Source organism: Wallemia mellicola, assembly GCF_000263375.1.
Source record: "Wallemia mellicola CBS 633.66 unplaced genomic scaffold WALSEscaffold_1, whole genome shotgun sequence".
Taxonomy (NCBI): Eukaryota; Fungi; Basidiomycota; class Wallemiomycetes; order Wallemiales; family Wallemiaceae; genus Wallemia; species Wallemia mellicola.
The window spans coordinates 407,955-419,901 of NW_006531958.1; the positions used below are offsets into that span (position 1 = coordinate 407,955).

At 43.2% G+C, this 11,947-nt stretch overlaps 8 protein-coding genes across 8 annotated transcripts; 7 read left to right on the forward strand and 1 right to left on the reverse strand.

Annotated features, from left to right (window-relative positions):
* Positions 1-171: 171 nt before the first annotated feature.
* WALSEDRAFT_61898 (hypothetical protein) lies at positions 172-899 on the forward strand (the record flags this gene model as incomplete). Its single annotated transcript, XM_006955834.1, has 3 exons — positions 172-547; positions 593-688; positions 733-899. 3 exons carry the CDS (start codon positions 172-174, stop codon positions 897-899), a joined length of 639 nt encoding a protein of 212 aa, XP_006955896.1.
* Positions 900-909: 10 nt separating this feature from the next.
* WALSEDRAFT_59078 (ATP-dependent DNA helicase ii) lies at positions 910-3,870 on the reverse strand. The gene is made up of 10 exons (XM_006955835.1): positions 3,606-3,870; positions 3,363-3,548; positions 3,193-3,317; positions 2,947-3,147; positions 2,788-2,902; positions 2,621-2,741; positions 2,467-2,575; positions 2,037-2,417; positions 1,910-1,990; positions 910-1,863 (listed from the first exon to the last, which is right to left on the reverse strand). Exons 3-10 carry the CDS (start codon positions 3,250-3,252, stop codon positions 970-972), a joined length of 1,962 nt encoding a protein of 653 aa, XP_006955897.1. The 5' UTR covers positions 3,253-3,317; positions 3,363-3,548; positions 3,606-3,870; the 3' UTR covers positions 910-969.
* WALSEDRAFT_66933 (hypothetical protein) lies at positions 3,250-4,706 on the forward strand. Its single transcript, XM_006955836.1, has 2 exons — positions 3,250-3,588; positions 3,635-4,706. The coding sequence occupies exons 1-2, from the start codon at positions 3,432-3,434 to the stop codon at positions 4,648-4,650; spliced, it is 1,173 nt and encodes a 390-aa protein (XP_006955898.1). The 5' UTR covers positions 3,250-3,431; the 3' UTR covers positions 4,651-4,706.
* Positions 4,707-4,979: 273 nt separating this feature from the next.
* On the forward strand, positions 4,980-5,973 carry WALSEDRAFT_30822 (hypothetical protein; the record flags this gene model as incomplete). The annotated part of the gene is made up of 4 exons (XM_006955837.1): positions 4,980-5,264; positions 5,310-5,540; positions 5,586-5,727; positions 5,776-5,973. The coding sequence occupies 4 exons, from the start codon at positions 4,983-4,985 to the stop codon at positions 5,850-5,852; spliced, it is 732 nt and encodes a 243-aa protein (XP_006955899.1). The 3' UTR covers positions 5,853-5,973.
* A 53-nt stretch (positions 5,974-6,026) lies between these two features.
* On the forward strand, positions 6,027-8,432 carry WALSEDRAFT_30823 (MFS general substrate transporter). The gene is made up of 8 exons (XM_006955838.1): positions 6,027-6,463; positions 6,508-6,902; positions 6,946-7,577; positions 7,622-7,882; positions 7,927-7,984; positions 8,030-8,118; positions 8,167-8,247; positions 8,290-8,432. The coding sequence occupies exons 1-8, from the start codon at positions 6,351-6,353 to the stop codon at positions 8,362-8,364; spliced, it is 1,704 nt and encodes a 567-aa protein (XP_006955900.1). The 5' UTR covers positions 6,027-6,350; the 3' UTR covers positions 8,365-8,432.
* A 149-nt stretch (positions 8,433-8,581) lies between these two features.
* On the forward strand, positions 8,582-10,060 carry WALSEDRAFT_26787 (ornithine acetyltransferase; the record flags this gene model as incomplete). The annotated part of the gene is made up of 5 exons (XM_006955839.1): positions 8,582-9,597; positions 9,642-9,882; positions 9,931-9,934; positions 9,979-9,997; positions 10,048-10,060. The coding sequence occupies 5 exons, from the start codon at positions 8,582-8,584 to the stop codon at positions 10,058-10,060; spliced, it is 1,293 nt and encodes a 430-aa protein (XP_006955901.1).
* A 190-nt stretch (positions 10,061-10,250) lies between these two features.
* On the forward strand, positions 10,251-10,670 carry WALSEDRAFT_61904 (hypothetical protein; the record flags this gene model as incomplete). Its single annotated transcript, XM_006955840.1, has 3 exons — positions 10,251-10,360; positions 10,409-10,553; positions 10,602-10,670. The coding sequence occupies 3 exons, from the start codon at positions 10,251-10,253 to the stop codon at positions 10,668-10,670; spliced, it is 324 nt and encodes a 107-aa protein (XP_006955902.1).
* Positions 10,671-11,261: 591 nt separating this feature from the next.
* WALSEDRAFT_66936 (hypothetical protein) lies at positions 11,262-11,945 on the forward strand (the record flags this gene model as incomplete). Its single annotated transcript, XM_006955841.1, has 5 exons — positions 11,262-11,328; positions 11,379-11,393; positions 11,437-11,604; positions 11,648-11,691; positions 11,737-11,945. The coding sequence occupies 5 exons, from the start codon at positions 11,262-11,264 to the stop codon at positions 11,752-11,754; spliced, it is 312 nt and encodes a 103-aa protein (XP_006955903.1). The 3' UTR covers positions 11,755-11,945.
* Between the last annotated feature and the right edge of the window lie 2 nt (positions 11,946-11,947).

Consider the following 11,947-nt stretch of genomic DNA (forward strand, 5'->3'; position numbering starts at 1 on the left):
TGGTCTATTCTACTTTGGCTACTTGATAGCATTCCTGGATAACTTCTTACGGAAAAACAGAAGGGGAGTACGCGATGCTGAGATAATATAGTGAATATGGATTGTAATATAGTAAATTTCTTTTCCTACTTCTTTCTATTGTACTATCACCATCATACTAAGAAAAGAGCGATGAACCAGATGAATGCACAGCAGCTGGCGATGTACCAGCAAATGATGCAACAGGCAGCACCTCCTGCTGGCGGAATGCAGCAGATGCGTCCACAATTGAATCAGCAGCAAATGATGATGGTCTTGCAACAGCAACAGCAGGCGCAGGCACAGGCACAAGCGATTCAACAGCAGCAGCAAGCTCAGCATCAGGCCGCGAATATCCAAGCACAGCGCCAGCGGATGATGCTCCTCCAGCAACAGCAACAGCAACAACAGCAGCAGCAACAAGCCCAGGCTGCCTCACAGCAGCAAGCGCAAGCACTAGCACAGCAGAGACTCCAGGCAGCAAACCGTCTCGATAGGCCGTCGTTGGTTGAGTCAAATGACAGCTACGGTAGGTGTATAGTCTGATTTTTGAGCGTATTTAACACTTCTACAGAGCAGATAGACAGCTTTTCCCATAGAGACCTTGCAATTTCAAGATTTAGATTGAACCACGATTTGCTCGCTGACGTCTTTTCTCCGTATCATATCAGTGAGTTTGCTTGGAATGTTGAGTGATTATCTAACAACCCTTAGAACAGTACACGCCCCCTGAACCACACTATGGAAACGAAGACATCCCACGCTTACAGGAAAAACTCGCTGAGCTCGAGAAGGAAACGTCCCAGATTCCTGAGAAACACGACACACAGGTACGGGATTGGCACAGCTCTTTCGAGAAGTTGCAAACTGCTTCATCTTAAAAAAACGCAATGTAATGATATATTAGTGTACAACATAGCAATAAATATACTTAGTCTCATCCTTATTTTATTATTTACCATAACTCGATTCCAGCTTTGCAGAAATGCGCTCAATGAGGTCTGACTTCCTTCCTTGAACTTTGAGTCCATGAGAGCGACAGAAGTTCTTGAGATCATCCAGTCTACACTTGTCAAGTTGGTTGGCGCGCCATTTCTGAATGAAGGCACTATCATCGACGTCATTATCGAGTGTCGCATCTATCTTGCGTTTGTTAGGTTTCACATCTGCTAGCTTGGCCTCCTCTACCTCAGGGTCGACTTTCACAACATCCCAACCCAGAGTGGACTTCCATTCATCGATTAAACCACCAGCACGATCCTTCATTTGCTCAATTGGTGGCAAAGTCTTATCATTCTTCACATCATTCTCGTCTAGCGGCTCATCTAATGCCTGTGATTCGATGTTTCTTCTTAGCAATCTGAAATACGGATTCTCATATTCTTTTGGATCATAACCAGATTTCTTCCTGAGCTTCTTAAGCCATCTTCCAGCTGCTTCGGTCTGCTCATCGTTAGCCTTCATATTTTCGATCTGAGGTACACTCCGCAAGTCATCTGCGAAGGGTAGTGGGATTAAATAGAAACCATTAGGCGTTATTTGTGAACCATCATCACTGTCTATTACTTCCTCTTGTGGTAGGAGAGCAGAGATTATTGGTGCTGCGTTTTTTCGCATCACTGTTCTCACCAACGCAAGTTTCTTGAGTTTGAGGCAGGACTTTAAAAGGGCAGAGAATGTCCTCGTACTACCCTCAATGAGATCTTCAGTGGGATATATAAAACTTGCTGTTCCAACGTTGTGCAATGGTGAGAGGGTATCTATGTCCTGGAAACCGAGTAGTTTCAGTCCGACTGGTAAGTCGAAAGTGCGGATACTGTTATATGTCTGAGTATTACATGGTATCTGCGAAATGTAAGAGTCGTCTAACAGTTGATAAGAATGTACTAACGACTAGTGCACCATCACTACTCTTGTCTCCCAGGACAAAACCTTGCTTGATTTCAGATGGTGTGATTTCATTCAGCGTGAACTTCGACTGTTAGTTAAAAGGATGAATGCACTCATCAGACACTCACTTCATCTTGCAATCTCGTTTCCTTCTCTGTCTGCTCGAGTTCGCCTTTCTTGTTCTCGGCAACCATAACGTAAGGGAAAAATTTCTGATCGACTACCGTACGATATCCTTTCACAGAGATAGAAAAATTGTCACCCAATTCGAACATATGCGTGAATGACGTTCTCTTTGGTATTTCCAATTTTCTCAGTTTTTCCTCCAAATTGTCGAACTTTGCAAATCCTTCTCCCATGGACGGGTCTGTGACATCCTCATTATTTTCTTTCTTTGGGAGTATCTGGGCGTAGAACTTCTTAACGTCAAACGATGTCTTGATATCGAAATCTGAAGATGAGGGTGCAATAAAGAAAGGTTCAATAATGATTTCAGACTCGAGGAGGTCCTGTCGGGATTTAATGAGTGACTTCCGTGAAGTTAAGAAAGGTGCTCACACTTGCATTAGTTCGGCTGGCTGTTAGCCAGTCTTCTGGCGCATTCTTCTGAGGCTCATCATTGCAGGTGATATGGAAAATACGTTTCGATGCGTTTTTCGTCTGAGGGCTGATTGATATGAGTGATCGCAGATGTCGTCATAAGAAGACATACTTGTTTCTGAAAAAGCGGTTGCAGCTGATGTACAAATTACCAATAGGCATGCTCGTACGGTTGTTTTCAAACACAGCTGGTTTAAATTTACGTGATAGAAGTTCAGGATCTGCGCGTGAACCTGTGGATAGTTTAAGAAGAATGTAGATTACGTAGAAGCGACGCACCATCCACCAACTTCTTGAGATTGCGTATATTGTTGCCATTCAACTGCTCAATTGGCTGTAAGCAATAGACGTGCTCTTTAACATCTGAGCCCTCCTTATCTGGTTTCGTTTCTTCCTGTTTTGGGTGAGAAAGTAAGCAAGAAGAAAGGAACACCATACAGTATTGTAGATAATGACGCCAACTAAATCATCTGATGAATTGAACGCTTTTCTCTTCAAACAGCGTAGTATGGCGTCAAATGTGCGGTGTAATAACGGCATTTCCTCGTCGATTCTATCATTGGGATCTTGACTAGGTGGATATTCTTGCATTCCTGCTGCCGCGTCTATCACGAATAAGCTCGCATCTCTCGTAAAGAGCTGAGATCTCTAAGATGTTGTTACATTTCAAGATAATTCACTCACCTTTTCATCTAGCAACTCTGGATCGTCGTCTGCTAACCCTTCATCCCAGTTCTTGTCCATTTCGTGGCTCTTGGGTGTTTAGTTTGAAGGTGCAGTTACAGAATAGAATATAATAGAAATCCCGACTAGTAAATTACTAGATATTTATTCAGATTACGCTATCAACTCACCACCAAACCCGTTGACACAGCATCGCCCGGCAACTTCGATCGCAGCAAATTCCCTCTTCTAAAGCCTCGATGACAATTAGAAATATTAGCATTTTCACTACAGAGTTTATTAACGGGGAAGACGACGCTAGATTTAGGAAAACACTCATAAACCATAGCTCTGGTTCTCCTCTCTATGTTCGTAGCCTGTTAAAGGACAGCAGTGAGTACGCATTTGCTCTGAGAGGTGCGCTTCATTCCTACAAAGATATATCCTTCTAATAGTAGTATAGATGCCCTCAGCGATTCACATCTTGCAGATGTTATCACAGAAGCTGGCGTTAGCGCAAAGAAAAAGACGATAAACCTCTACCAGCCAGACAGCGAGGTTGGATTAGAATATACGGGGACACTAAGCTTCGAGTGGACTACGTACTTTGAAGGTCACACCTTGCAGTGGTCGAAAGGGCTCCTCGGCAGTATATACTGCTCACTCATACGCAAGCCAGATCCCAGCGTTGAAGTATGCAAATACGTCCCTGGCAACAAGAAATCTCCGCCGACTTTCACCATTTTGGATTACAACTTGGCCAGGTTCGAATTGGAAGACATCCGCGGTTTAGAGATAGTTCTTCTTTGCTCAGTTTTTACATTCTTAGACATGCAAAACCAAGAGGTTGGTCCTGGAGAGCCAGCAAAGGATGAGCCGATGATGACATCAGCCGTGCCCATCTCGGCAGCCCCTGCAGGTCCTGCTCTACCCGACCGCAAGCCTTCTCTTTATGAGCACCCACGCTCAAAATTACAAACAATTGATGCAAATACGCTAAACATTAGTCCTGACTTGGATTTCGAAGGGCAAGTACGCAAAACACTCAATATGCTTGATGGTAATGTTTTCGTCACCTTACATGCCCCTGAGAGCGCTGCCGTACAGACCGCAATACGCGTTGCAGAAAGTGCAAAAAGGAGATACATGAAGAGACCAGGAGGTATGCGCGACGATGAGGATCTTCATCTCTATGTGATTACAGATGACCTGCTAAAGGATAGGCGGGTGTCGAAGGTCTACGTCCCACCATCCACCTTAACGATTCATATCTCAAAATGGCATATGCCTGAACTTGAAGAAAAGCAGCAGCAGAAACGTAAGATGATGGAAGATAGCGCAGACGATATCGAAAGCGACCCAATAGAAAATACCACGCGAGTCTCACGAGTGGTGCCTTCCCCGACTACGCCAACAAATCCCCGGATGAGCTTCATTAATTCGCTCAACAAACTACGAAGAGGCGTTGGGAAGGTTTAGCGGAACATGTATGCTATTTATGGACAATCTTTATTGTAATTTTGTATCTATATAACTTTTTTCTTCTTAAATTCCTCTAGTTTGGTCTGCTAAAAATTTCACTACTGCTCACGTACGATTAAATACTAGACTATAGCGGCCAACATTGTTACTGCGGATTTTCGACATTCCTTAGTTGGAATATGACACCCCATAAACGCGTCATATCCACGGACCTTCCAAATATAGTAAGACAATTTTCCAAATTCAGTTCTTTCAAAAAATATTTAAATAATGGAGGTGCAAATCACTTCCTTTAACATCTTCTATCACTTTCTTAACACGCATTTAAAATGTTCTTTAACAAGTCTTCACTCTCAGTTGTTGCGCTGGTCGCTACACTCACTGCTCCAATCGCCGCACACGGTGTGGTAGAAAAGGTCACCATTGGCGGTAAGGACTTCGGTTCAGACGCTGTCTGGCAAGTTGACAACAATGGCCCTGCTGCTACTACAAACAACATGGGCAACCAGGATCTCGCATGTGGACCGGGTGCTACGGCACCATCAACCTCTGCGTCCGCCACTGCAGGAGACACAGTCGAGTTTACTTGGAGCTCTTCTTGGCCACACACTGTAGGTTCGTTTTTTAGACCCGAGCACACGTTAACATGCCGATAGAAAGGTCCTATAATCACATACCTTGGTAAATGTTCCGGTTCATCTTGCGATCCAAACTCTATCGACTTCTACAAGATCGATGAGAAGGGTATCACAGACAGCGACGGTACCTGGGAACAAGAGAAGTTGACTAACGGCCAACCTGTCTCTGCAACCATCCCAACGAGCGCTGCTGATGGCACTTACATTATTAGAAACGAGGTTGACAACCTTGGTTCTATTCCACAAGAGGTGAGCTGTTTTATTATGTCATGGTTTCACTTCTAACAAAGATAGCTTTACCCAAGTTGCACAACTATCGAAATCACCGGTGGTGGTAGCGGCTTAAGCGGCGAGACTATCTCATTCCCACCTGGCTACTCAGACGCTGATGTCGAGGAAAGCATTGCTCTCAACAACATCTACAGTGTCAAGTCTGGTGAGTTATTAATATTGAAATGAACGATTTATGGCTAACTAATAACAGGATACACAATGCCAGGTCCAGCTGTCGCATCCCGTCGCGCACTCCTCAGCCGCGCTCCCCTCGCCGGTGCTAACTAAACCGCTTTGAAGACATAGCTGGAAACCCGGATTAATATAATAAACTAACACCCATACAGCTCTGGTAGCGTTTTAAATGCGTTTTCTATATCCAACCTTTGTACTCTCATTTACAATTTTCTAAATCTTCTCATCCATAATATAAATCGCGTCAGCCGTGCGCCGGGTGCTTTTAGAATGTAGTTGCCGAACGGAACTCGGAGATTGAGTTTTGCAAGCCCGTGTGTCTACACCAACTCTAAGCTATTTCTTCCGACAGATTTATTTACTGGAAGAATGTTCACTGGTGCCGATGGCAACGTTGTATTAGCGCCTACTATTTTAGGAAATAACGGATGCTGTGGAGGCATACACTCTGGAAACAAGTTCCATGCAGATATATTCTTTGTTGCGTCCTACTTTAGTTACTACGCTTTTTATTGAGTTGCCGGATAAAAGAAAACTTTTTCGTTAGCCGAAATGGTTCCTTCATCAACACCACCGTGTCACTAATCGTTAATGGACTTCGTTGACTTCTCTGACGAAATACAGCGCCGTCCGTCCACTCTTTCTGGTCTCAGTTCGACCAATCACCATGGCCAGAATATATCTGAACATGGTAGGAGCTTAGAGTGAGCTAATCACTAACCTAATCCGCTAAACTAACCGTCTTTAGAAAACCTAGACGCTCAGGCTCGATGAAACCAAAGAACTTGATTTCTGACTCAGAAGACGGTACTCTGGCAGCTGAGGAAGTCAAGGAAGCCAACGCTGTAGAAAGACGTGAGGAGGATATCGAAAAGGGAGACGAGAGTGGTGCCAAAGAAGAACCCAGGACTGAAACCGATCCCTTCCTCGTAGAATTCACGCCAAACGATCCGGATAATCCTAAGAATTGGAAAACCTGGTACAAATGGCACTGCACTATGCTCTCCTCTCTCCTCATCTTGAACAGCACTCTTGCATCTAGTATACCGACCTCTGCAATGCCCTTGATTATGGCGGAATTCAATGTTGACCAGGAAGTTGCGATCCTGCAAATCACTCTTTTCTTGCTTGGTTATGTTATAGGTACGTTCCGCTGTTGTAAACACACGTTTCTAATCAACGATAGGACCAACTGTGTTAGCACCATCTTCAGAAATACTAGGTAGAAAGCCTGTTTTCATCGTTACCTTATTCGTTTACACTGCTGTCACTATTGGATGTGCACTCGCGCCAAACATCACCTGTCTACTGCTCTGTAGATTGATCACCGGTACGGCTGCTGCCAGTCCACTCACCAATTCTGGTGGTGTATTGACTGATATCTGGACCATCGACAAGTTGGGTATCCCAATGTCTTGCTTCTCTGTCGCGCCATTCTTGGGACCAGTCTTAGGACCAATTTTGGGAGGATTTGAAGCACAATACGCGAATGTAGGAAGCTCCAAGAATTGGCAATGGGTATACTACACATGTCTTATTTTCGGATTTGTCTGTTTCTTAATGGTTGTTTTCCTACTTCCAGAAACATACGGACCAACCATTCTCGAGAAGAGAGTCAAGAAACTGCGCAAAGAGCATAAAGATGATCGTTACTATTGTAGTAGCATGAAGAACCGCCCTCCAATTGGCGAACTCCTTAAAGTATCCCTTACGAGACCAATAAGACTGCAGTTCACTGAACCTATTATTATCTTCAGTTCAATCTATGTCTCTATTGTCTATGGTGTTCTCTACATTAGTTTCGAGATGTTCCCTCTCGTATGTGAACACTATCTCTATGACGTTACTAACCTCTCTCGCAGGTATTCCAAGGTGTCCATCACATGTCCGTCTCTATGTCCGGATTGTCATTCATTTCAATCGCGATTGGTATTGCATTTTTCTTGGTGGTCACAATCATTTTCGACAAGCGTTTCCGTAAGGTAGCAATGCAAACTGGTAAAGTTCCACCACCGGAATTGCGTTTAGAGCCAACTATGTGGATTGGATCATTTGCCTTTGCTATATCTCTTTGGTGGTTTGCTTGGACGTCTTACGACTTCGTCCCATGGCAGGCTCCAATGGTGCGTCTGAAGTGTACATGGAACGCTCTCTAACACTACCCTAGGCAGCCGGTATTCCTCTTGGATTTGGTATTGTCATGATCTTCATGTCTTTCCTTAACTGTAAGTGGATATATAAGAAAGCAAAACGCGCTAACTGTTGGATAGACCTGGCTTCAACCTATGTCACATTCTCTGCTTCTGCTCTTGCATCAAACACCATCGCCCGTTCGATCGTCGGTGCTGTTTGCCCCCTCGTAAGTTCCTTTTTTTTTCCCATCAATACAAGTGTCTAAGTAGAACAGTTCGTTGAACAAATGTTTGACGGTATGACTATTAAATGGGCTGGTACCCTCCTCGCTGCGGTTGCTACTGTCCTTTGCATTGTAAGTTTGTCACAGTTTCTTCGCATATGCTGACATCGCTAGGTGCCGTTCTGGTTCTACTACAAAGGAAAGAGTTTGCGTCAACGCTCAAAATTTGCTTTCAACTATGAAGGATAAATAAAACATTCATTTCCATTTTATAGACTACTTCTGTAATATTTACGTTTAATACACTTCATACCGGATATACAAGTTACATAGGTCCCTATTGAGTCATAATGTAGATATTCTTTATCGTGCAATTAACTGATCAATACACTCTATATTTATCATATAATAATTCCTCCTTCTTATCCGCGCGCTTGATCCTTATCTCTCTTTATCTCTCACCACGATGTCCTCAAAAACGAGATTTATACAGGCACTCGCGCAGGACACACTTCCGCGGGCGTTTAGGGTTGGCGCTACACACTCTGGCGTTAAGAAGAACGGCGCTCTTGATTTGGGTATCCTTCACTCTACCACAGCTCGGTGTACATCGGCCGCATCCTTCACCCAGAACGTATTCAAAGCAGCCCCAGTTGTTTGGTCTAGTGAAGTGCTTCAGAAGGGAAATGGCACTGCCAAGGCGCTTATCGTCAATTCAGGCTGTGCGAATGCTGTCACTGGTCAACAAGGGCTTAAAGACGCTCAAACGATGTCTGCAGGCGTTGATGAAATGCTCAAAGAAAAGGACAGCACGCTGGTTATGAGCACTGGTGTCATTGGACAGCTCCTACCTATTAAAAAGATCACAGATAGCATCGCACCTCTTTTTAATGCTACAAAGGAAGACGGTGAGAGCTGGATGAGCCTCGCAAAGGCATTCATGACGACAGACACTTTCCCAAAACTTAGGGCGAAGACACTCTCTTTGCCTAGCGGCAGAAATGTTAGAGTCGCAGGTATAGATAAGGGTGCTGGTATGATTCACCCACACATGGGCCCACCAAGCTCGATACCAAGACTTCCACATGGTACACTCCTTGGTGTAATTGCTACTGATGCCCCTGTTGCGAGTGCGGACCTCCAGAGCGTCCTCGACCACGCAGTCGATCGCTCATTCAACTCAATTTCCGTTGATGGTGATATGTCAACCAATGACACCATTCTTGCATTTGCGAACGGTGCAGAAGGTGGTTCCCAACTTACTGGAGAAGATCTCGCCTCATTTAAGTCTCAATTGACAGATTTCGCAATCGAACTTGCTCAACTCGTCGTCAGGGATGGTGAGGGTGCAACTAAATTTGTCACAGTCAATGTTGAGAATGCCCCATCTTACGCTGTTGCACAGGTTGTCGCTAGAACGGTAGCTACTTCTTCACTTGTCAAAACTGCACTCTATGGACAAGATGCCAATTGGGGTAGAATGTTGGTTGTATCACCACCGATAATACTTGCTAACTCCTACACAGCCTCTGCGCCGTTGGATACGCTCCTTTGGACAAGCCATCACCTATCAATCCAAGCAAGGTAACTGTCAAGTTCAGACCAACTGATGGATCACCAGATATTGCCCTACTCACAAATGGCGAGCCTGAGCAGGTCGACGAGGCTAGAGCAGCTGAAGTTCTGAAGCTTGAAGACTTGGATATACGTATAGATTTAGGTCAAGGTACTGAGAAAGCTCAATACTGGACCTGCGATTTATCTCACGTGAGTCACTTCTTTAATATTCAAACATCGTTGACTTTAAAACTTCAGGAATGTAAGTCAACTATTTCAATCGACTTTGAAACTAACAACTTTCAGATGTTACCATTAATGGAGAGTACGTCGGAAGCTTTTTTTTACTACCGTCCATTTCTAACACCTCGGCAGTTATCGCTCATAGATTTTGTTTTAGTTCCATGCATTTTGATCACATTTCGGAGAAAAGTTTAGCAATTGGCGTGCATATTCATCTTCATTCTTTATCTCGATACTAAAACTTTAGCGCAGACAACTAGTGGCTTGGCGCGGAAGTATAAAGAGGGATTGAATATCTTTTCTGTTTCTACACAACTCTCACTTCTATCTCTACAATGATCGCTCAAACTGTCTTCGCTGCTGCCCTCGTCGCCTCAGTCTCCGCTGGCTGGGAATCAAAGTCTGAGACTGGCTCATGTAACACCGGCAAGATCTCATGTTGCAAGTAAGTTGTTATCTTAGTTTTATTACACAATATTAACACCCTTTATAGCCTCGACAAGAAGGCTGAAGAGAGCACCGGTAAGAACGATGCCCTCATCTCAACTGGCGACATCCTTTCACAAGTTGGTGTCCAATGTGACCAAGTTCCATTGCTCATCGGTGTTGCTATCGAAGATGAGTGCAAGAACACTCCAGTAAGTGGTTTTTATAACCATTCAATAACTTTCTAACATCGTGGTTAGGTCTGTTGTGAAGATTTGAAGGATGATGGTCTCGTCGGTATCGACTGCACCCCATTGTCAATCATCTAAGCTAGTATCTAAGCGTTATTTTTCCATTCGAGGTCTGAGTAGATATTATCTGTACCTAATACCATGAATATTTTAGATCTTAGTTTTTGCAATTTAACATGTTATTGAGTGCAGAATGCGAGTGCGATATGATTTAAGTGATTATAGATTGTAAACTTATTTAGATGTACTACATTTGATATCGATGGGCTCCACGATCACAAAATTTACGTCTAAAGACCTCAAGTCATGAAAATATCAAAACACGCAATTGTAACTGAATAAATTATTTAAGGTATAGACATGATGTGAAAAACCCCAAATAAATGCATACATATAGATATGTAAGAATGTTTGATTCCATAGTGACTTTCCTTTCAAAGTAAAACGCTCCGCATTCCTTGCAGAGGAGTGAATACGTCCGCATTGTTGAAGGTTATTGAAAACGCTTTAAAGAACTAAAAGCTTCCTTAGGTCTGTTTTCAGACCTTCGGTATGGATATTTGCCCTAATGACATTTAGACTGTATGACAGCATCACGAATGAATATCACATTCAAAGCGGAGTATAAATGCAACAAATTATATGTTCTTTACTTCCTCAACGATTATAATGATCTATATCCCTGCAGTTCTCGCACTTTCTAGCTTTGCATTAGCTGGATGGACATCCAAGACTGGTGAGTCGTTTCACAAGAATGCTGTTTATATGTATTCTGACGAGATACAGGCTCCTGTAACACAGGTAAGAACGCACCTTAACATTAGGAGATATCTAACTTTTGAAGGTGAAATCAGCTGTTGCAACACTTCAAAATCATCTGAAGAAAGCACTGGCGAGCAAGATTCATTGTTATCACTCGGAAACATCCTCGACCAAGTCGCTCTCGACTGTGTCCAGATTCCTATCCTTGCTGTAGCAATAGAAGACGAGTGCAAAAACACACCAGTCTGCTGTAAGTCATTTGCCTTTGAAATAACAGCACTAAAACCATATAGGTGAGGACACTGACCAAGGCGGTCTTATTGGTATTTCATGCTCAGTAAGTATTCACTAATCCGAAATAACCCAAAGTAATAAATAATAGCCACTTCCACTTATTTAATGTTATTTATTTATTGTTTGATTACCGAATAAATGCTTAGTGCCTCTTCGATCAATTTTGACTTCGGGCGCAGATCCGTGACAAGAATAGGGAAAAAAATTAGTAGTGATAGATATTACCTGCTTATTCACTTGATTCTATTATCTTTTTATTTATTATTGTAAGATTTTTTTTTTCCTTTGATATCTCCGTT

Excerpts from the sequence above, each read along its gene's own strand:
- WALSEDRAFT_30823 (XM_006955838.1), top strand. The coding sequence starts at position 6,351 with ATGGACTTCGTTGACTTCTCTGACGAAATACAGCGCCGTCCGTCCACT. Across the intron at positions 6,464-6,507 it reads GAACATGGTAGGAGCTTAGA|AAAACCTAGACGCTCAGGCT; the intron begins GTGAGCTAATCA and ends AACCGTCTTTAG. Across the intron at positions 7,883-7,926 it reads TCCCATGGCAGGCTCCAATG|GCAGCCGGTATTCCTCTTGG; the intron begins GTGCGTCTGAAG and ends ACACTACCCTAG.
- WALSEDRAFT_66933 (XM_006955836.1), top strand. The coding sequence starts at position 3,432 with ATGACAATTAGAAATATTAGCATTTTCACTACAGAGTTTATTAACGGG. Across the intron at positions 3,589-3,634 it reads GTACGCATTTGCTCTGAGAG|ATGCCCTCAGCGATTCACAT; the intron begins GTGCGCTTCATT and ends ATAGTAGTATAG.
- WALSEDRAFT_59078 (XM_006955835.1), bottom strand. The coding sequence starts at position 3,252 with ATGGACAAGAACTGGGATGAAGGGTTAGCAGACGACGATCCAGAGTTG. Across the intron at positions 2,742-2,787 it reads TCTCAAGAAGTTGGTGGATG|GTTCACGCGCAGATCCTGAA; the intron begins GTGCGTCGCTTC and ends AACTATCCACAG. Across the intron at positions 2,576-2,620 it reads AACCGCTTTTTCAGAAACAA|CCCTCAGACGAAAAACGCAT; the intron begins GTATGTCTTCTT and ends CATATCAATCAG.